At 48.5% G+C, this 27,077-nt stretch overlaps 1 protein-coding gene across 2 annotated transcripts in view; it reads left to right on the forward strand.

The window, feature by feature from the left end:
* Positions 1-802: 802 nt before the first annotated feature.
* The window catches only part of TLL2 (tolloid like 2), a 147,062-nt gene continuing 120,787 nt past the window's right edge, over positions 803-27,077 (forward strand). For both annotated transcript variants that reach the window (XM_017502810.2, XM_037729361.1), the window contains exon 1: positions 803-1,306. In XM_017502810.2, coding sequence (XP_017358299.1) covers positions 1,135-1,306 — 172 coding nt within the window. In that variant the 5' untranslated portion in view covers positions 803-1,134. The remainder of the gene's footprint in view (positions 1,307-27,077) is intronic.

A 27,077-nucleotide genomic window follows, 5' to 3' on the forward strand; every position in this document is an offset into this window, starting at 1 on the left:
AAAGTAGAAGTGGGTTTCAAATAGCTCTTGATTAGTCTCCTAAATTATTCGGGCATGTGTTTTTAATTGGCAAAAAAATAACCAGACTTCAGAAATTGGTCATTTTTATTCCATCAAGTTAACAGTGAGTGGATTATTTAATAAAAACATGTCTGCAATTCAACACAAAGAGCACGTACAGCTGTTCATTTGTGTCTTTTTGACTGTATGAAGCCTCTTAGACTGTTTTACTGAAAGATAGGGCCACCGAGAGGGGAAATCTGTGGGCTTAAATATTTTCTTCCTTACCTATGGCAGCCGCTAGGTTAGGTTAGGTAGGTGCCGCAGCAAGCGCCCTTCATGGCTCGACTAGAGGATGTGGAGAGAGCTGTGAGAATCGAAATCCTCGATTTTTTTTTTTTTTTTTTTTTTTCTGCACTGAAAGGGACATTCACTCATCCCTGCAGAGAAGCAGCTGCCCGAATGCATACAGCCAGCTGGTGGTGACACGAACCGCGCACACAGGGCTCCCGGTCCAGCGCTCCGAGCTCTAACCACTGTTGCAGCCTCCGGCCACGTGTGCATCGGGGAGTTGTAAAGTGAGTTAGGGAAATAAAACGAGGCGGGAACCCCAGCCTCGATCTTCAGGAGTAGCGTTCTCGGGGGTCAGAGGCCGTGGTGGTGCCCCGGGCAGGCGCCTTCGGCTGGGTGGGCGCAGAGCTGGCCCCCGGTCCTTGGCTTCAGTATCTTCACCTCGCTCCCCTTCCTCCGAAGTTGCGGAGGTGCCGGGAAGAGGAGGGGCCTCGCCTCGGGCGCCCGAGTGATTGGCTGTCCAGGGCCCCTGGCGAGGACTGTTTGGTCCAGCCCTGGTGGAGAGGGGCGGAGCGGCCACTGCTCCAACCACAGCCGCCACCGCCACAGTCGCAGCCGCCGCAGCCTCGGCCGCCGGGCTAGTAGCTCCGAAAGGCGGCTTCCCGGTTGTCCTGACGAAGACAGGGGGCGCCGCGCTCCGCTTGCTCCGCGCCGGAGCCATGCCCGGCAGCCCAGTGTAACCACCGAGTCCCGGCTTCAGCGGACCGACCCAGTGCACCGTCTTTCGCCAAGCTGAGCTTTCGTGCACGCAACTCCCTCTGCCCCCGCCGGCCCCGCGCCACCATGCCCCGGGTGACTGCACTTGGGGCCCTGGTGTCACTGCTGCTGCTGCCGCTGTCTCGCAGCGCCGGGGAGCTCGGAGAGCGCCCGGACGCCGTCGTGGACTACTCGGCGCTGGACGGCGAGGAGGGCACCGAGCAGCAGCTGGAGCATTACCACGACCCTTGCAAAGCAGGTAGGCGCCGCCACCGCCGGGGAAGTCCCGCAGAAGTTTGCCTTTGAAATGCAAATGAGGTGGTGGGCAAGCCTGCGCTGCCGTCTGTGGGGCGGGTCTCCTCTCCCCTCCGCTGAGATCCCCGGCTCCCCGGGAAGACAATGCCTCCGCGGAATTGCTTAAAAATCACTCCGAGGCTGGGACGTCCCGGTCCCAGGTTTGCGGCGCGCACCAGGGGGGCAACAGCCGGCACGTTCCCAAAGCGATTCAGGGCGGGTGTCCGAGGCCAAGAGGACGCCCAGGGACCGGGGCAGGTGCCAGGGTCGCCTGACAGCGGGTGGCCAGCACTGGCCACCGCCGGACACTCTAGGTCGGAGCAGAAGTGCCGGGCTGGGCGCGGCGCTTCCAGGCTCAGATGGAGTTGCTGGCACTGATTTCACAGCATTCCTAAGTTTCGCGCAAAGTTTCCCAAGATCTGTGGTTACGCTTGGGAGGAGATTTTAAAAAGAAAAGCGTCAATTTGGGCAAAAGGAAAGGGGTGGCCGAGGGAGAATAAGCAAGACTCGAATAGCTGGAAACTTCCCTGTAGCCCCTCGGCGTCATCCGGGCCTGAGGGTCGCCCTGGGCGGGCGGAGATGGAAGCCGGCAGGTGTTCTAATCCTGCCCAGAAACGGCGCCCCGGGACGTACCGGCCTTTCGGGCGCAACCGCCGCCCCGGCTCGGCAGCTCCCGCTTCCCCGGGGCCGCCGGCCGGCTCTTGAGTCCCGAGGGGAGCGGCTACCGAGCTGGAGTCGGTGAGGCGTTATAACTCCGAAGGGCCGAAGCGCATGTTCCAGCAAGCTGATGAGTGTGGGGCAGTTCCAGCACTGGCAGAAGGGTGCTCACGCTCCCCGGGAGGTGCTGGGCTCAGAGGCTCTCACAGACGCTCCTGGCCATTGATGGTGTTTATCTCTGGCTTTGTGCGGCTCTGTTTCAATTGGCGGTGGGCAGAAAGGAATTGGGAGGGAAGAGCGCGACCTCCACCCTCGGCGGAGCAGGTGCTCCTTCCTGGGGCTGTGGCCGGCCAGGTCTCTGCGGGGCCTGTGGGCCAGTGGCCGCCCCTTCACACCCTGAAAACCTCTATCAGTTTCAGGTTCCTCATCTCTAAATTGGTGGCAGTAATTAGAGGAGGCTCAGGTGATTTATGGGAACATCCTTTGCAAATGAAATGATGGCATTGTCGTCATTTTTATTGTTACTGTCACTGCAGTGGCTCGGGTCGAGGCTGGGGGTTGCCAGGGTCAGGACTGGGTAAAGTCTGGAGAAGATCAGGGTACTAGGAGGCAGGAGGGGTTTGTGAGACTTGAGAATCTTGTGAAGGTTGAAGATCAAACTAGTCTTGACGGGTCTGGTCTTAGTGAGGGAAGTTTCCTGCAGAATATCCACCTATTGCTGTACCTCATGGGGCTTCTGAGTTAGGAAGGTGGGCAGAAGAGTTGGTTCCTGGGCAAATGGAGAAAACCTCAGCAGGTAGCATGCCTGGCTCAGGTATCATGAGTTCCTCATAGGACCTAATTCAAGGGCAAAGACAAGAGGCTCCAGAGCACTTGTGGAATGGCAGCCTGGCCCTGAAAAGAGGGCCCCTGAAGCTAGGAAAATAGGTGTGGGATAAAGTGAGTGGCTGGACCACCTCCTGCGCTTGTCAGATCCTCGACACTGCTGGGTGTGAGCTGGGACCTCTGGGAGGCAGTGCAGGCAGCTGAGGCCTGCAGTGAGGAAGGGATTGATTTGCTCAGGAATGTATGCTGCACCTCTTAGTATGTCGGGTGCTGGTCTGGGCACTGTGACTCCAGATGTACAAGAGACATCCAGCTCCCGGTCTCAGCTGTGGAGGATGACCCTGAGGCAGGCTTGCCTGTTACAGCCTCATCTTCCTCAGTAATTTTAGAGAAAATGTAAGATAACCAGGGGCATGCATATTCTGTGATTCTTCACAGACAGGATGGGATACACAGGCAGGGCCCGAAGGTAGAGGATCTTGGCCAGTGTGGCTTCAGACAGCCGCAGGCATCCTCAACCTCCTTGAATTCTCCCAGCCCATTGGCCTCTCCCTGGGATACTCCGATGCTAAGACTGGCCAGAAGACGGCGATGATAAGAGCAACCTGGGGAAAAGGTAACATCTCAGTCATCCCATCTAATTGGAAATTGCCTGACCTGGAGAACAGCTGTCTGGAAGGCCAGCAAGCAGTTCATCAGTGTACTGAAGTCTCAGAGAAAGGACTTGTCTCTTGGCTAGTGGGCCACTGCACTTCTTGGTTGCATATTTAATGCAAACCATCTAGGGGCAGCCGCCCATTCTATCTCAGTGAAATCCTAAAGCCCCCTGACTCTTCCAGCCAGAAGTTTTCCCTTTAGGACCTGCCTGAGGGCTGCAAAGCTAAAATACCTCCCACTCTCCCTTCTTGGTGCAGGTCTCCATACTGTGGACTCAGAATGCAGAGGGGAGGGTCTTGCCTCTATTCCTGGCTTCTCAGGAGCTGTGTTACCTGGACGATTCCCCTCCTCTTTGGGCCCCAGTTCCTTACCTGCAGAATGAAAATGGCTGCCTTGTTAGAACTGCAAAGCAACATGTCCAGAGAGCTTGTGCTGTTGATCTACATCAACCATCTTGCCATGGGCCTTCTTCGTACCTTGCAGGCACTTCAGTGTAATGATCATAGAAGACACCCCCTGGGTTTCTTCCTATCCAGTGTTCTATGAGTCTGTGATCGTTGGTTCTAGCCCAACCTCTCAGAAGATGAACAAACTGGTAATTTTACCATTTCACTACTTTTGCAATTTGTTAATACCGTTTTCACCATTTACTCTGCCATTTACAAGCTGTGTGTCTTTGGGCAAATCACTTGATTTCTCTGGACATTAGTTTCCTCATTTGTAAATGGGGATGATTCCTGATAAAGTACATAGAACAGGGCTTGAGATATAGATACTTTATAAACAGATTTTCTAGAAACTGATGGAAAGAACATCTTCATGCTGACCTTAAAGCAGGTTTTAAGCTGGAAAATTTAGATTTTCTAATAGACAATCTATTTGATGCTGTAAAAAGGGGTGACTTAAATCAAATGACCGGGGAGTGCGAGTTAGTCTATGAAGCCCTCCTGGCCTGGGGCTGGTGAGGGGGATGGGGCATCTGGGGCATGTTCTCTGTCTGGTAGTCCATAGCTTTGCTATTTTTCTTCTAATACTGTCAATACAGCTAAGGGTTCAACTGGCAGTAAACCACAAGGCATCCTTCCAGCCACCATGCCTCTGAGAGCAAAGCTTGGGAGGACTGCTTCTGCCTACATGCCTGCCTGTCCTCATCCACAATGTTTAAGGTGATTTCAAGCCAGAGGGCCTAGATTCTTATCTTGACCCTGCCGCCCCTGACTCACCATGTGACCTTGAGCAAGTCATTTTACCTGTCCATGTCTCAGTCTCCTCAGCTACAAAATAGGAGTGGGAGCAAAAATGCTTGCCCTGCAGGATAGACAAAAGGTCAGTTTTAGTTGGATTCTTCGGAAAGAAGAGCCTTAGACAAGGACTTGGGTGTAGACAGTTTGCGTGGAAGGTGATCCCAGGAAGCAGGGCTGAGGGAGCAGGAGGAATGAGACAGGGAGGGAGGAGATCCAATGAAGGGAGTGGAATCAAGGTAGCTGCCTTAGGCAATGGGCCCCTGACCCCACTGGGAGCTCTTTAGAAGAGCTTACAGAATGCCTCTCAAGTTATCTGCCAGAGAATAGGAGGCTGCAGCATTTATCCAAAGGCTGCTGCCCTTCGTTGTCTGCTCCCCAGTCTAGTTTCTATTCCCCTATTAGAAAGCTCTCCAGACCAGTGGCCATAGAACAACCTCTGTTTCATTATGTTCATGTTCTGTTGATTAGGAGTTTGGAAAGGACATAGCAGGGGAGGCTTGTCTTTGTTCCATGATGGCTGAGCCTTAACAAGGAAGACTTACAGGCTGGGGTGACTCAGCAAGTGGGGTCTGAAGTCATCTGAAGGCTTGTTCACTCACATGTCTGGCTATGGAGGTTGTCTGCTTCCTGGGACCTGTTGGCTGGAACACCTAGGTGGCCTATCCCTGTGGCCTCTCCATGTGGGCTAGTTAGACTTCCTCAAATCACAGCGGCTGCATTCTAAGTGCAAGCATCCCAAGAGAACCAAATGGAAGCTGTGTTACCTTTGATAGCTTTGCCTCAGAGTCACACATTGTCACCTCCATCACGGCCACAGGCCCTCCCAAATTCAAGGTGGGCAAGCAGAGACCTACCTCTCCAGTGGGAGGCATGTCAATATCACATTGTTAAAAGAGCACATGAAATGGGAGATGTTGTTGTAGCTGGTTTTGGAAAAGATGACTTGCCACATTCCCCAAGTCATTCACTTCCCTGAATATCTGGGAATAGAGTGCTCTACAGATTCAGAAAATGTTCTCAAGCAGAAAGGTGGGGAGACATGTGGCAGAGGCATGGAACTGCCCAGAGGGAAGCTGAGGGCATGTGACTCAAAATTGTCTAATGAGGCTCAAATGATATGAAAATGCTGAACAGCCTTTTGGGTTTATTAAATCTGAGGGAATTGTCTGATAGCGAGCTTCACTTTTCAGTAGATGGCTTGGTAAATACCAGGGCCTTCTTCACGGCTGTGGGTCCCATGCTAGGATAGGATAAATACAGCTGGTGGTTTCTCATGTCTTGTGGCTCAGGAACCATTAGTGAGGGCAAACCCACACTTCCAGACTTTACTTCTGCCTGGAATTTGGTGTCTCACCTGACTCTGCCATACTCTCCAAGACATCTCACCAATCAGGTTTTCTTTTGGGGCTCACCTACACCCTCTCTGGGGCAGCTCTTGCCAGCAGCCCTCACATAACCATCAGCCTAGAAACTGCAGCAGCCCGGGGCCAGTGTGCCGGAGACTCCTAAAAGTGGTCCGAGTGCGTTGGAGAGGTCGTAGAGTCCTAAACAGTGCTCCCCTGGAGTTGCCAACCTTCATGGCAGGGTGGGCATCTTGGTTTTTAAGCAGAGATGAAGCTCACATGGTGCCTCCCGGAAGCTTGTCTCCCTGCATGGCCCATCACCAGAATGGGAGTTGCCATCTGCCTGGTGCTCCACCTGTCCCCGTCAGACTACCACCCATGGGCCACACCTAGGTGAGGATGGCTGATGTCTTTATATCTTTATTTTCATTCTAACTTGTTATGATGTCCTTGCTGATGGGCAGGTGCTGATTTGATGGAATTGAAATATTTCAGGGCCATATTGGAGTTAAATGTTTGTCTTTTCCGATTCTCTAAATGATACAGGAGCAGAATCTAGTCCACCTTCTCTTCACAATTTCACACTCCACAGTGCAATGAGGAGAGGTGTGAGCCAGTTAAGAGCACAGGCTCTGAAGCCTGCCAGACCTAGATTCCAAATCTGCCACCTAGGCAAGGCTGTGTGACCTTTAGTGTGTTACTTAACTTCCCTGAGCCTCAGGGAAAAAAAGAACTAGTAATATACACTTTTCAAGATTTCTGTAAGGATTAAATAATATAATGTTTGTCAAGTGCTGAGCGCAGTACCTGGCACAAGGCAAGTATATAATGATATATACATTATCAGAGCACAGAGCAGGTGCTAACAGCACTTCTTAAACTCTTGTTGAAATGCTATAGGAGAAATTGAATTTTTGCAATAAACAAATAATTTATTTCCTATAGTATAATTAGGGCAAGGGATTCTTAATTTCAGACCTGATCATTGCTGTTAAACAGAGTCTCAAAAGTAAGGGAAGGGTGAATTTTATGGCATATGAGTTATATCGCAATAAAGATTTTTTTTTAAGTTAATACAGATGAGGACAGGGCCAGGGGCAGAGCTGTGGGAGGAAGCTCATGGTCTTGGCCCCTGAGGAACAGTTGGCTGGCTAGCAGAGCTGCTCCAGCTGAGATCTCAGATCAGCCAAGCATGTGTGGAGTGTGTGGCCATCCAATGCCAAGCAGAGCCTAGAGTCCGCAGCAGGGGTGCTGGAGTCTGGAAAAGGGGGGACCAGGAAGGAGGATGCATCGGGCTGCTCTTAGAGGGGGCTGTTCCAGGAGCTGAATGACAGCAAGACCACCACCCACTGACCCTCGGCACAGCCCCCAGAGCAGACAAGCAGCTATGATGGCTGCCGTTGTGTAAATGGGGAAACAGCTTCAGGCCTAGACCTTCTGCCTGAACTTGCTGGTCCTTTGATGCCTCTGTGGACAGAGCCCATATTTGGTAGACAGAAAAGTCCACAACAACGTAATCAAAGGTAGGTCCCCAAGTCTTACATCAATGGAACCTGTTTTTTCCTTTTCTGTCCCACCCGGTAGTGAGTGATCAGCACTGCACACCGTTCCCTCAGGGTGGCGTGTGTGTTGGGAGTGTCCTTTCCTCTGCTGTCCCACACTATGAGAGGAGAGGAATGAGGATAGGCATGATGCCACTGAGGCATCCACACAGCCCCAGTTATGCCGTGCACCTGGCATGTGGGCCTGGCATGGGTGCTGAGGGTCTAAGTGCTGGGTAGATTCAACCCTGCCCTTGGGGAGCCTCCTACCCCGGGCTGGACTCAGTCTGTTCAGCAGAAGAGGCTCCCAAATGGAAGCTGAGTGTAGACAACTCAGCAGGGCTTCTCATTCAGCGGTACCACAGCTCTACTGTCCGGATGACCACTGCTTCTCCGGCTATTCTCAGGGCACTCCCCAGCCTGAACTATGGTTGTTTGAGTACCTGGCCCCTCCCCAGACCATGGAGAGCAAAGACCTTGCTGACATATTGTGGTTCTATACCCACGCATTGGAACTGGGCTGACTTTGGTTTTCCTTCTCAGCTCTGTCACTTTGTTTTCTTTTTTTTGAGACAGAGTCTCACTCTGTCACCCAGGCTGTAGTGCAGTGGCATGATCTCGGCTCACTGCAACCTCTACCTTCTGGGTTCAATTTATTGTCCTGCCTCAGCCTCCTGAGTAGCTGTGATTACAGGCGCCCACCATCATGCTCCACTAATTTTTGTAATTTTTGTAGAAACAGGGTTTTGCCATGTTGGCCAGGCTGGTCTTGAACTCCTGACTTCAGGTGACCCACCCACCTCACGGATTGTGCTAGGATTACAGACGTGAACCAATGCACCGAGCCTCAGCTCTGTCACTTTTTGTGAGACCTGGACCAAGTCCCTCAGCCTGTAAAGCCTCAGTGTCCGTGTGTGTATCATGCCGTTAATAGAAACTCTGATTAACAGGCGTGTATATAAAGGCACTTGCTACCATGCCTAGCAAACAGAAGTGCTCAATAAATATGAAATATACAGTGCTAGAGTTATGTGGGCCCTGAAGAACCTGTTATGCACCAACAAGTGTGTGGAGTGAATTGAATTGTATGAGCAGCACTGCTTTCCATACTTCTGAGACAGCCTGGGGGCAAAGCGAGCAGGTGCTAGAGGCAAATTTCCTGGGTTCAAATCCTGGCTCTGCCACTTCACGACTGTGGGCAAACCTGTTTAGGCTTGCTGGGACTCTGTCTTTATCTATGAAATGTGGTTACTAATATCTATCCACATAGGGTTATTATGAGGATTTAGTGATCAATACCGAGAAAGCACTTAGAATCATGTCTGAACATGGTAGGCATCCAGTAAATAGTATATTTTAAATTATTGCCATCCCACAGAAATTCAGCAAGGTGTCCAAGTGGCAGGAAACTAAATATCTGAACAACCAAAGTGAAATGGTCTGGCTTTGCATCCCCGCCCAAATTTCATCTGGAATTGTAATCCCCATGTGTCAAGGGAGAGACCTGGTGGGAGGTAATTGGATCATGGGGGTGGTTTCCCGCGTGCTGGTCTCGTGATAGTTAGCGAGTTCTCGCCAGACCTGCTGGTTTCAAAGTGACAGTCTCCCCTGTGCACTCTCTCTCTCTCCTGTTGCCAGGTAAGATGTGCCTGCTTCCCCTTCACCTTCCACCATGATTGTAAGTTTCCTGAGGCTTCTCCAGCCATGCAGAACTGCGAGTCAGTTAAACCTCTTTTGCTTATAAATTAGACAGTCTCAGGTAGTATCTTTACTACCTGAGAACGGACTAATACACAGAGCCAGGTGATGTTTTAAGGAATTTATGTTTTCTAATGGTGCCAACTCTTATTTCTCCTGTACACCCAGAGACTGTGTGTGTGTGTGTGTGTATGTGTGTGTGTGTGTGTGTGTGTGTGTGTGTGTGTGTGCACGCGCGCGCGCGCAGTGTTAGAATCCAGCTCACTGCAACCCCTGCTTCCTGGGTTCCAGTGATTCTTGTGCCTCAGCCTCTTGAGTAGCTGGGATTACAGGAATTGCGCCACCACACTGGGCTAATTTTTGTATTTTTAGCGGAGATGGAGTGTTGCCATATTGGCCAGCCTGGTGTTGAACTCCTGTCCTCAAGTGTTATGCCCACCTCAGCCTCCCAAAGTGCTGGAATTACAGGCATGAGCCACCATGCCTGGCTATACCCAGAGACTTTGACCTAGAAATTTAAATCTTCCATAAATCTCAATGGCATTAGGCTAAGGCATTTGGTGCCCTGCAAGCCAACCGGATGTCTGAGCCCTACTGAAGAAACCAGCCCCTGGGTATTTGGAGATGTATAAGTAGCTTTGGACCTGAGCCTCCATTCAGCTGGTGGCTTCTTCCAACCCCTCCTCTTTCTAAAACAGTGTTCCTGCGTTTGGGTTCCAACAAGCTGGGGTTTGAGCAGGAATTTGAGCCCTGCCACATTTGATAGAGGTGCACGTCCCTCCCCCACAGAGGCTGGGTCACACAATCTGAATAGATGCTGTAGCTTCACCGGTTCCCAAAGCTTTGTCTTTGCAACTCTCATCGTGATTTTTTAATAGGAAGAACAATGATAGATAACCTGCACACTGCAGCCTAGTCTTATGGCTTTGGGCCACACCTCATGGTTTACAAAGCTCGTTTCCTTCCATCCCGTCCATTGGTCCCTCAAACACTCTAGGAGATGATGTGAACACTCGAGGGAGATGGCCTTGGCTCACATGATCTCAGGGGTATTGCACAGGGGAGAGCCTGGGCTGGGACCTGCACAGGACATTGAGACCTCTAATCCCTATTCTCCCCTCTAGGCCATGTGGCCTCTTCAACCCTGGGGCCTCCAACTTTGCCTGGTTGCCTCCACCCCCAGTGAACGAGCTTCTCCATGCTGCCCAGTCTGAAGGTCACATTTGTGTATTTGTTCCTTGAGCACCAAAGCCCACGACCTTCTCCCTATCTTTTTCTCTCTCCTTGTCTAGGAATCTGACAAGGACAAGAGAAGTCTGGCTTTCCAAGTACTCTTTGTCCTAAAGCCTAGGGAAGAATAAATGAATGCAAGGTGTGAAAATATACCTGCCCCGTCTCTGTTCCTCTACCCCTCTTCCAGAAGGCCCAAGGTCAGTGCATGGGTATCAGGTTAGTTGAGGGTGATGGGTCCAGCCACTCTCCCCACTCCCAGAGGGAGAAGACTTCCATGGCCAGTCTTTCCCAAGGAGGCTCTGGCTGATAAAGAGCAGAAGCAGTGAGGCATCCTATTGAAGAGATTGTTTTTGGCATCGCATATCCCGTGGCTTGAAACCTGCGTCTGCCCCCTCTCCCTTATTTCCTGTGTAGTTTTGACCAAGTCTTTTAACCTCTCTAAACCTCAGTTTCCTCATTTGGAAAATAATGATATTGAAACCCATTATATAAGCTTGTTTGAGGATTAAACGAGGCGGTGAATACGAAGTGTTTAGCAAACAGTCATTAATTGTTGGCTCTTCTCCTTGCTGTTATTATTATTACTCATAGTGTTGTTCCCTATTTTAGATTTCCCTATAAGTAACAATCTCATTGGCCTGTGAATGCTAATCTCTCCCTCTCAGGGCTACAGAGAGTTCTCCTGGGATACATAGCATGTGTCAAGTGATAATTTATTGCTCTACAGCTCACTTGCACTCACCCATGAAGCAGGGAGAGGATGACAGATAAACCAAATGCGTAGAAGCAGGTTTCTCATGGTACTCTCTCAGCCTGCTCATAATACGGTTCTGCCTGGATGCAAACATAGCAACAGGAACAGAGCTTTCCTGCTGATTGGTTACGGACCTATCTGTGATCACGCCACCTCTAACCACTTCTGCCAATTACCAATAAATATTCTCAAGCTTGCCTGCATGAGCAGTTGAATGAGATGTTCATCCCTGAGTCTTTGCCTGCTGTGCCAGCTGGGCCACTTATCTTCTGCCTCATCCTGCAATTTGCACCCAGCCTCTTTCCCTGCCTCCTACCCGGGTTACTGGCCTGGAGTCGATGTGAGTCCTGTGAGCTGGCTTCCCACAGGAACGGCCTCAAGCTACCTTCCTTCTTAACTCTTTTTCATGGCTCAGTGTAGCTTCCCCTCCGGGGGAGTCAGTGATGGTTTCCTGTCTTTTCCTCCTTGGCTCACTAAGAACTGGGCTGCATGGGTGCAGATACCACACTGATATCAGAGTCGGTCCAGGTGCTTAAGCTAGAAACTCAGTTGCTACCTGACACCTGACTTTCCTCCTCTTCGCACCCAGCCCAACCCAAGTGCTGTCAATTCTAATTCCAAATGGAGCCCATCTGCTTCTCCTCATCCTCATTGCCGCTGGTCCGAGCTCACACTTGGGCTGCTGCAGTAGTGGATGAACTGATCTCCTTGATGCTGCTCTTGCCTCCCCAAATCTGTTTTCTGCGTTGCAGAGTAATATTTCTCAAACTCATGTGTGATTATGTTTGCAAGATCTAGACCTGCTTAGGATCCTTTAATATCACCCCATTGCACTTGGGATAAGAGCAATCAGCAGGCCTGGGGTGCCGTGGTTACTGCCTGTCCCTCTGACTCAGCCTCCCTCCCCTTACTTGCCAGGCTCCAGCTCACTGGGTTCTTACTCCTGCCTGGAAATGTCTCTGGCTTCTATGTGTGGTCAACTCTGACTCATCCTCCAGGACTCAGCTTACATGTCATTTCCCAGCCCCCAATCTCAATCAGGTCCCCTCTCAGATTTCTCATCACCTTTGTTTTTCTGAAAAGCACTCTTTACAATCTATAACTGTGTCTATTACTGATGTTAGTTTTATCGTTCAATGATGGTCTCTGCATTAGACAATGAGCTTCAAGGAGCAGAAACAAGCCTGACTTCGTTTCCCAGTCACCAGCATAGTGCCGGCATGTGGTAGGTGCTCAACCGGTATTTGTCAAATGGAAAACTAAGTCAATGAGGTACCAGAGGGATTCAAAACGGGTAGCAAGCAACTCAAGGAAGACTTCCTGGTGAGGGGGTTGGTAAGCTCTGAGGTGGGCCTGGAAGGGCACCTTGGATTTGCAGAAGCTGGGATGTGAGAGAAGGCATTTCAGGTAGAATGAACAGTGTCAGCAAAGGTAAGGAATGTTTGTGATGTGTCTGGAGTTGGGGGTTTACCCTAGTTTACTTTGCAGAATGGTAATGACAGGATTGAAATAAGCTTGGAACAGTAGAAGTCAAGCTGAGACATTTGAAACATATCCCTAGGAAAATGGGGAGCTCTTGATGGTTTCTCAGCAGAGGACTGTTACAGTGAAGACCTGTGATGCTTAGGATCTATAGAAGCAGGAAGCAGGGGCACCTCCCGGAGTTCTAACCCTGGAGCTCGAGGATATGGCCTTGGGAATGGGAAGGGAGGGAAGGTGGGAAGAGATAGTGGCGCTGTGGGTGGGAGGGGTCCTGAATGAGATGTGGCCCTGGTCATGGCTGAAACATGTATGAGTTCATTCAAGCATACTCAGCAGGCACAGGAGCATCCTTGAGGTGGTGGAAAGGGAGATAACGTTTTAACACAAAATGTTTTCCTTAACTACACAGCTCATTCCCATCCACTGGAAAACATTTAGAAAATGTATACAGCAAGTAGAAGTAAAAATGTCCAGTAATCCCACTGCCTAGAAGTAATTGTTGTGAACATTCTGTTACATGATATTCCCACACTTTTTCTAGGCATGATTGTAAGATTTTTATTCTGAAAATGCTGTACACACTGCCTTGAACCTACTTCTATTTCAATTTCACTTAGTATCATGAGGCTTTTTCTATGACAAAAAAGGTGCTTATGTAATAAACATACTTGTACAAAACCAATTTAAGTTGTTTTATACACTGTTGTGTAGATGCACCATAATTTATTTAAGCAATCTCCTGTTGTTGGACATACAGATTTTTTTCTCAGACTCTTTCCTTCCTCCCTCTGTTCCTCTCTTCCTCTCTTCCTCCCTTCCTTCCTTCCTCTTGCTTTGTCACCTAGGCTGGAGTACAATGGCACAATCACTACTCACTGCACCCTCCAACTCCTGGGCTCAGGTGATCCTCCCACTTCAGCCTCCTGAGTAGCTGGGACTATAGGCACATGCACCATGTAATTTTTCTATGTTTCATAGAAGCAAGGTTTTGCCATGTTGCCCAGGCTTGTCCCGAGCTCCTGACCTCAGGTGATTCTGCCCGCCTCCGGCTCCCAGTCTGCTGGGATTACAGACATGAGTCACTGCACTTGGCCTCGATCTTTTTGTTTTGCTGTTATAAACAATGATGCTGGAGTCGTCTTTATAGCTAGGTGTTTATATACATCTTGAATTATCTCTTTAGAATACATTTCTAGAAGTAGAATTGCTGGGTTAAAAGTACAAATGTGTTTAGGCCTTCTGATTCTCCTTTTCAAACAACCCTTCAAAAGTTTTTTTTTTGTTGTTTTTGAGACAGGGTCTCACTCTGTCACCCAGGTTAAAGTGCAGTGGTACAATCACAGCTCACTGCAGCCTCAAACTCCAGGGCTCAAGTGATCCTCCCACCTCAGCCTCCCAAGTAGCTGGGAATTATTATTTATTTATTTATTTATTTATTTATTTTGTAGAAACGGGGTTTTGTCATGTTGGCCAGGCTGGTCTCAAAGTGCTGGGATTACAGGCGTGAGCCATCCTGTGCAGCTAAAAGTTTTTTACTCCTTTACACTCCCATTAGGATTAATAGTTTATATTCTAGTTTTAAAAAACCTTTGCTAGTTGGAGAAAAGTATTTTTCTATTTCTTCAACTTGTACTTATATTGTAATTTGAATTTCTTTTTCAATAATTTTGAACCTTTTAAAAATGTTTTGACCGTTTGTATTTCTTCTACTAATTGCAATTCCTATTCATGCAGCTTTTCCTCTGTTCATGTTCGTTTTTCTAATTAGATAGTTTAAAATAAAAACATTTAGTGGGAACCTGTTCCTGCTAAATTAAGGACTTTGATTTTTTTTCTGTCATGTTTGCTACAAAAAAATTTTGGAGAGAGGGTTTTTAAAAAGCTACAGGCTTATTCTGCACCATATCATTGACTTTCCCATAGAGATGTTTGTGTGGTTGTATCAGTTCAGGTTAAGTTAAATTGCTAGTAACAGACCCAAGTTAATTAGCTATGTCCATCAGGGTCCAGTTCGGAGACTGAAACCACACCAGTAATTTGAACAGTAATTAGAAAATTTAATATAATTATTAACTAGGAAAAGGGGATTGACTACCAAAAGAGGTAAAGAGAACACTAAAGAAGACAAAAATAGCAGATGCAAGGAGCAACTACTAGGGAAGGAGGAAGCCATCCCCACCTCTACTTGTCCCGGGCTGAAATTCTAACTTCCTAAGAGAGAGTGTGGCTGTGGCCTGCTGGAATGGGAGAGTTCACTGAGATACTGACCAGCAAGGATACTGACCCAGTGGAAACTGGCAAAACTCTGAAGGGTTGATGCCAGTGGTTTTCCTGAACACTGCTGGCAGCCCCTCCCATAGGTGTAAGGTGAGACCACTGGAAACAGGAAAAGTAATCCCCTCTTCTATGTGCAGTAACCTTCCAGTGTCTTCTACTGATAAAGCCTAACATGATGTCAACTGGTGAAGGAGCAATGTTTACAGAGTCCAGCTCCAGTGCCACAAGCAAGGCAAAGAAGGATAGATTAGATTTGGATCCAACAGGTAATATATTGATATATGGGACATTGGTTTAAACACACTAGAAGTCTATTTTTTTCTCACTTCAAAATCTGGAGATCTCTATTCAGGGCTTATATGGCAGTTCTGCTTCAGGAAGTCCTTCAACATCTGAGATCCAAGCTCCTTCCAGTCTGCCACCCCACTTTCCCTCTGTTGAGGTCCTTGTCCTCATGGTCAGGATGGTAGGCAGAGCTCAAACCATCACAGCCATGGTTTGGACATGGAGGGGTGGAAAAGCAACAGGGACAAAGAATGTATGAGAACCAGCTTCTCGGGAGCTGCCGTTTGTCAATTCTGCATCATCTCCTTGGACAGAACTTAGTCACATGGCCATGGACAGCTATTTGGGAGTCTGAAAAAGCTTTATTTTGGAGGGCCTGAAGTTAAAAATCAGAGGTTCTCTTAAAATGGAAGAAGGGAGAGAGATGTTGATGCACAGTGAGCGATCTCTGCCACAATAAGCTAAACTGGCTAGGCCTTTATGAAGAAGATGTAGTCAAAATGGCCACAGGCCCACTACCGTGACTGAAAGTTAGCCAGCTACACCAAGTAAAATATTCTGGAACGTTAAAGCTGGAAGGAACCTTAAGGATTATTTATTCTAAGCTTTTAGTGTTTCCCATAACAACCCTGGGGGCCTGGGAGGGGCAGTAACTTGTCCAAGGCCATCTGAATAGCTCTTGGCATGGCTGGAGGTAGAGCCGGGGTCTCCTTCCCTCTCCACCTAGTGTATCTTTCCACTCTCTGCGACTTAGGGTCTCCCATGGCCATTGTCTTCAGAATGAGTCCTGCATAATTATACTTGCAACTTATGGCGCTACAAAAGATCATTTCACAGTGAAGATATTAGGGCTTATGACATGTGCCTGGTCCTCAAATCAAGCACATAGGATGTAAAATTAGAGCCCAAGAAGCTTTGGATTATTAGGACCTAAACTGCATCCTCTCTCCATTACCTAATGGAGCCCGTGTGGGCCCATGCTGTGAGGACGCAGCAGGCATGAGGTAGCAGTAAGTCATATTCTGCTGGAATTCAGCAGTGAAAGCTGTCGGCATAGGCCACAGTAGTCATCCCCATTATCAGCCAGACTCCCATCTTCCTATTTGGCTATGGAAATAATGGAACGATTTTCTTAGAAAAGCTATATAAGTCAGAGTCCCTGTAGGAAACAGAATTTATCCCGGATGTTTCAGATGAAGAGACCTTCACAAAGTGGCTAATTAGAGATGCAGGGTTAAGGAAACAAACAGGAGAGGTGAGACACCCAGAGATGAGCCCTCTATTCCTGTGGTGAGGGGCACGGAGGGAGCAGTGCTACTGGAGCTGGACCTGGCTAAGAGGGAAGCTGCTGAGGGATGTGTCTACAGCTAGACCTGCAGCATTTAGCAGGGCAGAAATGCACACCCTCTCTCTTTTTCCCTAGGGTCTGCTAGGGTCTCTTCCTGGTTGAAAGCAACCAGAAGCTCGAGGAAACCCGAGGGGAAACTGGAGGATGCAGTCCACAGAAGCAAGCTTCCTGGATACGGAGCAGAGCAGAGAGGGTGAAGAATAATTGTACAAAGAATAACATTAATCATAGTTCAGGCCTTGCCCCAGCTAATACCTGGACTGAAATATATTTAGTATCTGTATTTGTTGTTGTTGTTGTTTTTTGAGACAGAGTCTCACTCTGTTGCCCAGATTGGAGTGCAGTCTTGGCGCACTGCAACCTCCGCCTCCCAGGTTCAAGCAATTCTCCTGCCTCAGCCTCCCGAGTAGCTGGGGTTATAGGCATGCACCACGACACTGGGCCAATTTTTTTGTTTGTTTGTTTTGTTTTGTTTTGGTAGAGACAGGATTTCACTATGTTGGTCAGGCTAGTCTTGAACTCCTGAGCTCAAGTGATCCAACCGCCTCAGCCTCCCAAAGTGCTGGAATTACAGGCATGAGCCACTGCGCCTGGCCATTTTTAGTATCCTTACAATGTAATTTGTGAATGGCAAATGTGTGGCACATGCGACCCCCTCCCCACTCCACACTCCCAGCCAATGGCAGATATTACTAATTGATCATGGCTCTCTTTTCTATGGGTCCGAGAAGTCAACTTACAGTGCTCAAAGAAACACCACCCATTGAGTGGGGTGGCATGTGAGATGAAACTCATTTGGAGCTGTAACATTTAAACAGCCTTACAGCTATGGCCTGCCTGCCCAAACAAATCTTGTGGCTAATTTTTCTTTTTCTGGAAATTAGCTGAGCAGGTGTGTTTGTTGAGTCAACTGAGAGCCCTGCTGGGAAAGCCAAGCTGTGACATTTCTGAAGTGTATTGGTGCAGCCATATTGTGATACAGATGAGGAGGTGAGGCAGGAGACTGTATCTGCTTTAAGCAAGGTGGTCACTAGCCCAGGCACCAGCCAGACCCTCTTGGCTCATCTGTTAAGCAGAATGATGTTAGCCAAGGCAGAGGGCAGGGCTGTGTTCGCTTGAAAAGCCGTCGGCTTTCAGAGCGTCTGTGGAGGACCTTGCTGTGTAGGGCGCTCTCCTAGGTCCTGACTGACTTCTAACATGGAGAGTAGAAAATGGAAAGCCCTTATGATTGTGAATGTTGCTAGCATGCTGTAGGACATGGGTGGCAAATAAGTCTCAACTCGTGCTCCATTTCTGTTGGCCCTCTGTAGTGCTGTGTTGAGATGGATTCAGTGGCTGTGTCCAGGCTCAGTGGACAGGAGAGCTGTGATCAATTAGGAATATCTGTCCTGGGCAGGAGTGGGTAAGGGGGGCACATGCTTGTGTCTTATTTGCCATTTCTGGTGTAGGGAAAGCTCATGGTTGAGAGTCCTAGACAGGGCTTCTAGATGCAATATTTTAAGCAAGTCATTTGACCTTCTTGGAGCCCAGTTTCCTCATATGGAAAACAATGACATCGCTTACATGACTTTCAAATTCTCTCTGTCTTAGAAATTCTTCTATATAAAGTTTTCCAAGGCTTCAGTGTAAAACTTGCACCGAATCTGTTTGATCCCATTAAAACATGTACAACTCTCCACTCTTTGCCATATGCTTGAGCAACGGAGCCATCTATTCCTGGAGAAGGCCATCTCCCCAGGCAGGAGCAGCTGGGGACCCTGGAGACAGGAGGCTTCTCATACTAAACAGACCCTACCCTTTAATCTCAACCGAAGGATCCAGGAGGCATGATTCATATCTCGCCTGTTTCCTCTCCTCCGAGAGCCCGAACCTCTCCCCTCCTGCTCTGCAAACGCGCCTGAATGCAGAGTCCTGAAATTTAGGGTCATGGTTTCAAAGTTCATGGTCCTGAGAATAAACAAAAAAACTATTGTGGTTGCATAGAGCTGTGGACCCCATTAACACTGTCCCATGAATATTTATAGTGTGGAACGACAAAAGAACATAGAGGCCATATTGTATTTCCTAGAACTTTCTTTCTAGGGGTCCTTTCTCTGTGGGTCACTTTAATGTAAGCTTTGCTTATTTAGTTGCACACTTTAAGCCGATTAACTTTTTACTAAAAAAACCCTCCCTGTTTGTTTGTACATACACTCCCTTGACAAAGATTCACAGAAAACTGCTTTAAACCTGTTAAATCCCTCCGTTGGAAACTTGCAATGAACTAAATGCATCTGTGGGTAGGATTTCCCTGTAACGCTCCCCGCCTCTGGCCCCTCTGCACCACCTCAGCCTGTTTCCTGAGAGGAATTCCAATGGTTTGAATTCTACATATTTAGTTCCTCCAATAACCTGGGCTTATCTCTAGGTGACTATCTTATGGAACATCTACGAAGTCTTGCCCGCTTCCTGAGTGGCTTGTTATTGGAGTGGACAAACAGCAAGCCCCAGGCAGATACCCTATGTTTCTCTAAAAGAAATTGTAGCGAAATCATTTGTTAGGTCAGAGACCATGGATTCCATTGGTTTCCAAACTGCAGTGTCCATCCGAGTCACCTGTGTCTCATTGTATGAGTGAAGAAAATGCCTTAAAGGGAAACACACAGCTTCCAGTGAGACTGTGGAGGTGCAGACCATGTCTCTTGCCCTGTGTAGACCATGCTTCATGTCCCAAGATACAGAGCCACTGCAGAGCATTTGTGATTAGGTCCATAGGGAGGAAGCTGACAGAACAGTAAACCATGCCTTAATATAGCCCTGAGGTCTAAGTGTAGAAATGAAAATCAGGAAGTGTCCTGGTTGTGAGATGAGGTAGGGTGGGTACCTCCTGCAAGTCACTCTCCTCGGATAAAACCCAAGTCCTCCTTGGTTTGGAGCAAGCCCTGGGGCAGGGCAGGGCATTGGCCAGGATGGACCAGGAAGTTTGGGGGCTGCCCTGAGCATGCCATTCTCTGAGTGCCAAAGAACAGAGTCTTGGAGATAGTGCAGTTGGTGGAAGGTGGCAGCAGATGGAAGGGGTCTCCCTCTGACTGGCTGGCTGCTGCCTGGCTCAAAGTCTCCCCAGCTCTGCAAACCCCAGTTCAGGGGCCATTCACCACTAGACTCTTGGAATCTCCAGTGTGGAGAAGTATGAAGACTCCTCCAGGCTCAACCCCTCCTGCACTTTGTCTCTTGAAAGCAGCCGCCCAGGCTGTCCCCAGCTGGCTAGGCTGGTGGCTCCTCTGTTGGCAGAGCACGTCCTTGAATTCCAATGCTGGGACCTGCCTCCTGTGCAGGGTGGTGAACCGAGCTCTGAGCCTGGAATTTGGAGCCAAAAGGTCTGAGTTCAAGCCCTGTTCCCTTCTTACAGATTGTCGACTTGGGCTAGTCATTAACTTTCCTAAGCCTCGCTTTTCCCTGTAAGATTGGGCTGGTGGCCTTCCTGCCTTCCTCTAGGACTTCTGCCAGGGGGCATTTGTTCACTCACTGATTCAGGGATGAGAATGTTCTGAAGATCAGTGCCAGACCCTGTGCTGGATGCTGAAGTTTCAGGTGTGGGGGCTGTTTGCAGGAGAGGAGGATATATGCGTGGAAGGGGTGGCATACTGTAAAGTGCTGTACCAGAATGAGGGACTCCTGGTTACCCACTCAACCCTGGGTGCTCTAACAGCCCCAGGATCCCATTCCCTGATTCTCAGCCTCCCTTTTTGCCCCTGCTCAGCCTCTCAGATTCTCTGGCCTCCTGTCCTGCCTTACCCTCACTGTCTGCAGCTGACCCTCACTGCGCCCCTCCTGCTTCTGTCCTGACAGTGGCTTGCTCTTTCTTATCCCAGGGCCTTTGCACATGCTGCCCCTTTAGCCAGCATGCCCTTTCCTCTTGTTATCCACCTGCCAAACTGCAGCTCACTCATCATCCTCCCACTCAAGTGTCATCCCCTTTGTGAGGCTTTCCTGATTCTACCCTTCCAAGGCTGTGAATTAGTCATTCCTCCTCTCCATGCTTCTTACTAAGGGAGCCAAAAGCCCATGGTAGTTAAGGGTTAGAATTGAGAGGGGGCCTGGAGTAAGTTGCCTAAATCTCTCTGTGCCTGCAGTCCTCACCTGACAGTGGGTATGATGATGCGCATTGCACAGGTTTGCTGTCCTGAGGGCCAGAGGAGCGAGGGGAGCCTGCACGTGTGGGTGTTTCAGAACCATTTGTCCCTTTCTCTTCAGTGCACTGGTCCTGAGAGGAGATCTAAAACACCAGATTTGGAAGAAACAAAGGTTGCTCTTCAAAGATCAAGGGGGATGTGATGGAAGGGCGTGAGCTCCCTGTTTCTGGATGGAGCGTTGGACCTGATGACCTGTATGGCCTCTTCCAGTCCTACAAGTTTGTCATTCCTGGAGGACTGTGGAGCAGCGCAACAGTCTCCAAAATGTGTTCCTTAGGGCAGGAGACCCAGGGAAAGGAGATCTCAGAGGCAACTATGTTGGGAAATGCTGCATTCCAGTCTTTCTCTTGAAGAATCGTGATCTTTGTTAGATTTGTAAAGGCTCTGGAGAGTCCTGCAGTAAAGAAGGTGGTTTAACAGCATTTCTTAGTAACTTCTTAGAATGTGGAACTTTGGGGAGAATTGGATAAGAGATCTGATTTTTTTTAAGATGGGGTTTCACTCTTGTTGTCCAGGCTGGAGTGCAGTGGAGCGATCGTGGCTCACTGCAACCTCTGCCTCCCGGGTTCAAGCGATTTTCCTGCCTCAGCCTCCCGAATAGCTGGGATTACAGGTACCCGTCACCATGCCCAGCTAACTGTTGTATTTTTAGTAGAGATGGGGTTTCACCATGTTGGTCACATTGGTCTCTGACCTCAGGTGATCCACCTGCCTCGGCCTCCCAAAGTGCTGGGATTACAGGCATGAGCCACCACGCCCGGCAGGGATCTGATTTTGGAATCAAAGAGACTTGTGTTGACTCAGAAAACCTGTGCTGCTTCTTCCTGCATGACCTTGGCCAATTCCTACCTCCCTCATGGCTTTTTTTTTTTTTTCTCTTCTATAAAAAGGGGACAAGAATGGCTTCCTCCTGAAACTAGTGAGAGGCCAGATTGTGGTAATATGTAGAGGGCATTCGGCCTGGTCCCAGGGACGCAGTGAGTGCCGCATGCTTCTGCTGTCGATGGGGAAAAGATAGACAGGGCAAAATCTCTGCTGTGCAAATCCTGGATGGGAGCTGCAGAGATGGGCCTTTCCCTGCAAGGTTCAAATCATGGTCATATTTTGCAGCCCCCCAAATCAGGTACACACATGGCATCAGCTGGGAAACATAACAGAACTTCAGAAACTGTGAGGTATTTTACAGGTACTTACTGTCATTACTGCAATGGCATGGAGCTGGCTGTTACCTCCTTGCAAAGACCAACTGTGTATGCCTTTTCCCAACTCCATGTTCAGTGATCTGAAATCAGCCACAGTGGGAGCATTTATACCAGGGAAATCAGCAAACACTGCAAACCAAAACTCTCCCCCACCCCAGCCAATTGTTAAATATCGGCACACCACTGATTGATTATATATCATCAGAAATCCTGTCTTTAAATCTAGTTCCTTTACATTTCCAAATATATTGCATAACAGCTTTAAAACTGTATTTAACTACAAAGATTTTAATTTTTGATTTCTGAAAAACATGTTTCCTATTGTACTTCATAATCTATTCCTGAAATGGTATGTACTAGCTGGAGCATCACAAGGAAACCCTACCACCTGGTGACGAGTCCCTCAATTGCAGGTTGAAGTTCCAGTGGGGTCAACCAAGACTGGAGCTGAGGGCATTTTTGTGGATGTGCATTTTAAATGCTCCTGCGGCCCATCCGTTCAAGCTCTACATCTCTGTGAAGAATTGCCCTGCCTACTATCTTCACTACAGCCATGTAAAACACAGAGAGGCAGAGGGGAGCCCATGACCCCAGGGTCGTGGTTGGAAACAGAGTCCCTGGTGCCTTGGGTCAGTGCTTCTAAACTCCAGGGTGCACCCAATTTCCTTGAGGGATGTTGTTAGCATGCAGATGTTGACTGAGTAGGTCTGAAGTGGGCTCTGAGATTCTGTATTTCTGTCGAGCTCCAAGACAATGTTGACGCTGCTGGTCTGAGGATTACACCTGGAGTAGCTGGGATTGGTAGTGGAAGAGGAGGTGATAGGAATACTTTGAAAGTCTTCTCTGCCTTTCAGTAAGAATTCAATAGCTTTGTGTGTTGAATCCATAGGCTTAACTCATTTGCTTCTAAGTATTGTTCAGTCTACTTGTTGATTTAATTTTTTATTTATTTGAAATTAATTTTGGTGGATAGTACAAGGTTCAAAGCCAATTGATTTTTCCTCAAATAGCTAACCCATTTGCTTCAGCATCATCCATTGCTTAGATCCCTGCTTTTCACAAATGTGTGAGACCTGTTTTATCCCATGAAAGTTTTCTTAGCTATAAGCTAGGGACTGCTTCCAAATGATTCTACATTGCAGACTTATTATTTATAACATATCTTGATGTCTGATAAAGCCAGTCCTCCTTCGGTACTCTTCCTCGGCTGTTCTCACCTGATTGTGCAGATTAACATCAATATCATCTTGCCAATGATTAAAAAATTGGGATTTTGATTGAAGTGTATTAAACCTGCACATAATTTGGAAAGAGTTAATGGTTCTTTACAATAGTCTTTATTATCAGAAACACGTCTCAACATTTTTTTTTTTTTTGAGATGGAGTTTTGCTTTTGTTGCGCTGGCTGGAGAACAGTGGCATGATCTCAGCTCACCACAACCTCCACCTCCTGGGTTCAAGCAATTCTCCTGCCTCAGCCTCCCAAGTAGCTGTGATTACAGGCATGTGCCGCCACAGCTGGCTAATTTTTTATTTTTTAGTAGAGACAGGGTTTCTCCATGTTGGTCAGGCTGGTCTCAAACTCTCGACCTCAAGTGATCCGCCTGCCTCAGCCTCCCAAAGTGCTGGGATTACAGGTATGAGCCACCATGCCTGGCTGTCTCAACTTTTATGTCAGTCACGTTTTATAGCTTTTAGTATCATTTTACATTTCTTGACTTAGTAACATATTTTTGTCATCAAGGTTGTTCCTAGATATGTTATTTTAATTTAAAAAAAATTTTTTTTGAGGTAGAGTCTCACTCTTTTGCCCAGGCTAGAATGTAGTGGCGCAATCTCAGCTCACTCTAGCCTCCACCTCCTGGGTTCAAGTGATTCTCCTGCCTCAACCTCCCAAGTAGCTGGGACTACAAGTGTGCACAACCACGCTTGGCTAATTTTTGTATCTTTTAGTAGAAACAGGGTTTCATCATGTTGGCCAGACTTACCTCAACTGTTCTGCCCACCTCGGCCTCCCAAAGTGCTAGGATTACAGGTGTAAGCCACCATGCCCAGCTTAGATGTTATTTTAAATATAATTTTTATATGATTTTATTTTATAAGTAATAGAAGTTTGTATTGTATCACTTATAATTTATATTATTTACGTTATATTGTAATATAGCTAGCCACAGGTGGCAATTTAAACTTAAATTAATTAAAAGAAAATAAAATGTAAAATTCAGTTCCTCAATTATATTAATCACATTTCAATGCCCAGTAACCACATGTGGTTAGTGGGTGCCATGTTGATGGGATCACTTGCTTTCTTTTTCTCTCTTTCTCTTTCTTTCTTCTTTCTTTCTTTCTCTTTCCTTCCTTCCCCCCTCCCTCCCTCTCTCTCTCTCTCTCTTTTTCTTTTTTTTCTTCCTTTCCTTTCCTTTCCTTTTCTTTCTTCCTTTCTTCTTTCTTTCTTTCTTTCTTTTTTTCTTTCTTTTCTTTCTTCCATTCTCAGGGTCTTGCTCTGTTGCCCAGTCTAGAGTGTAGTGACACCATCATGGCTCACTGCAGCCTCGACCTCCTGGGTTCAAGTGATCCTCCTGCCTCAGCCTCTCATGTAGCTGGGGCCACCAGTGTGTGGCACCACGCCCAGCTAATTTTTTTACTTATTTATAGAGGCGGTGGTCTCACTTTGTTGCCCAGGCTGATTTCAAACTCCTGGGCTCAAGCAATCGTCCCACCTTGGCCTCCCAAAGTGCTAGGATTACAGGTGTGAGCCACTGCACCTGGCTTGGAATTACTTTTTAATTTATTCTTTTAAATTATCTAGGAAGAGCAGCTTCTTTGATACCAAACTCCTGTTTTCTCTCCTGCAGCAGCATTACCCTTATTTCCTTCTTAACGAGGAAAGCAAGGATGGCAAATGTGTGCCATGAGGGTTGCCCTCTGCACTCATGCCCATGGCACACATCACAATTAGTCACAGAGCACTTTGCTGTTCCTGGGCTATAGTGGTTTTGAACTTACCCCTTAGTGCCCTGCTCTTCTCTCTGAAGACACACATTTCATATAATGGAACGACTTCTGCTATGAAGAACATGCTGTGTCAGAAGTCTAGGGTGGTGGCTCCCCACCGCAGATCTAGAGCATCAAAGGCAGTTCCTTCTTCCTTCCACACAGGGATTTCCATCCCTGGCTTCCAGAGGCATGCAGGCCCTGCTGGTTCAGTCCCCAGTGTCACGAGTGGTCCTGGACTTGAGTCTTCACTCTGCCAAACGACTCACTGTGTGACTTGAACAAATCCCTCAGACCTCTGCAGAACATGCTGCTGTCTATGGAAGGTGGTGGTCACTTGGAGACTCTAGCTGACATCTGGACCTGTGTCCTGGGTGCAGCCACTGTGGCTGGAAGGCTATATCTGTGAGCTTGAGGGCCAGCACTGAGGACTCATGTCATGGACTGCGTCCCCTCTGAGTGGAGGGCAGGTGGCCTTCTTGGACTGTCTTTGAGCGGGATCCACAGGAACTGTCTGTGGGATCCTGGGGCAGGATCCGTAGAACACAAGGGAAGAGTGTGCAAGACCGCAGCGTGGGAGCCCGGGCTGGTATGGGAAGGGGCTCCCTGGGCTCTGAGGTGGGCTAGGATCCAGGCCCACACCATAGGGACTTCCTGCAGGTGCTGCGGAAGGGCCAGGCCATATCGTCTTTCGGCTGCTGTGGATAAGAGCCGCCCTGGGCTGGGCGCGCTAGCGCTAAGTTAGTGCCCCCAAAGGGGATCAAATGTCTGAAAACGTCTCAGCACATCCCCATTGAAGTGGGCCATGGCCGGCGACCTCAGTGCCTGCAGGGTGCAGCTCTTCCATCTCATATTGGCTGAGTGGGGCCTGGTGCCAGCCCTATGCTGAGCCTGGATCCACATGATCTCAGTTGATGCTCGAAACAACCCCATGTGGAAGATATTATGACTCTTTATTCCCACTTGCAAAATGAAGAAACTGAGGCTCAGAGAGGTGAAGTTATTTGTCCAAGGCTTCCCAGGCAGGACGTGAGCCAGGGGTATCTGATTCGGTTCCTTCACAGTCAACTGCTAGGCCCACACAGCACCGTGTGATGACTTTCCTTGGCGAGTATAAAATGGGATTTCACAAGTGAAATGTACATGGGAACCTGTCTTCATGGCATGTAGACTCTGGCACAATCTGGGAAGCTGAGTACATGCTAGGAGATGAGGAAGCCGCTGAGGGACTGGGAAGAAGCCTGGCTTGGGGGCCTCTGTCTCTGCTGCTGGCCGGCCCTGTGACCCCAAGCAAGCCATTCTCTTTTCTGAGTCTCAGGTTCTTAATCAGTAAAAGTGGAGCGAGATAAATATGGGGTGATGCAAAATCTAAAAGCAGTGATGCATATATACAATCCGGCGCTAACTGTAAAGCATTACAGAAAACATGATCTCCCCCCTCCCCTAACTTCACCTCCTCCAGCCCCGCCCCTACCCGCCAATGCCTGGCTTGTGCTGGCTAGGTCTTAGGTGAGTATAGCAGCACGATTTAGCCCCCACGGTCTGGTTAATATTGTCTGGTTGAGAGTGTTTGTCCTAAAGGAATACAGAGAAAGGAAAGGGTGTGTTGGGGTGAGAGGGCAAATACTGGTGATGGAAGCCGAGTTGAGTTTTGCAGGGAAGGGTTTTCTGGATGAGGACAGGTAGGGGAGGGGGAGAGACAGGAACCAGGAGGAGCCCAGTGAAGGTTGGAGTGGCCCGCTCTTCACTGCGTGCTCGCCACAGGCCAGGCCCGGCACCTGCTGGTAACAGACCTCATGTCGTTTAATTCTCACACACTTCTACCAGGCAGGCCCCTCTATTTCCAGATGAGGAAACCACAGCTCAGAGAGACCAAGTGAGTTACCTGAGGTCACACAGCTCTTCAGTGATGGCACTGGGATTGGAACCCAGGTCTTTCTGGCTTAAAAGTACATGGTTTGAGGCCAGGCGCGGTGGCTCAAGCCTGTAATCCCAGCACGGTGGGAGGCCGAGGCAGGGGGATC

This window comes from Cebus imitator, unplaced genomic scaffold, assembly GCF_001604975.1.
Source record: "Cebus imitator isolate Cc_AM_T3 unplaced genomic scaffold, Cebus_imitator-1.0 Scaffold299, whole genome shotgun sequence".
NCBI lineage: Eukaryota > Metazoa > Chordata > Mammalia > Primates > Cebidae > Cebus > Cebus imitator.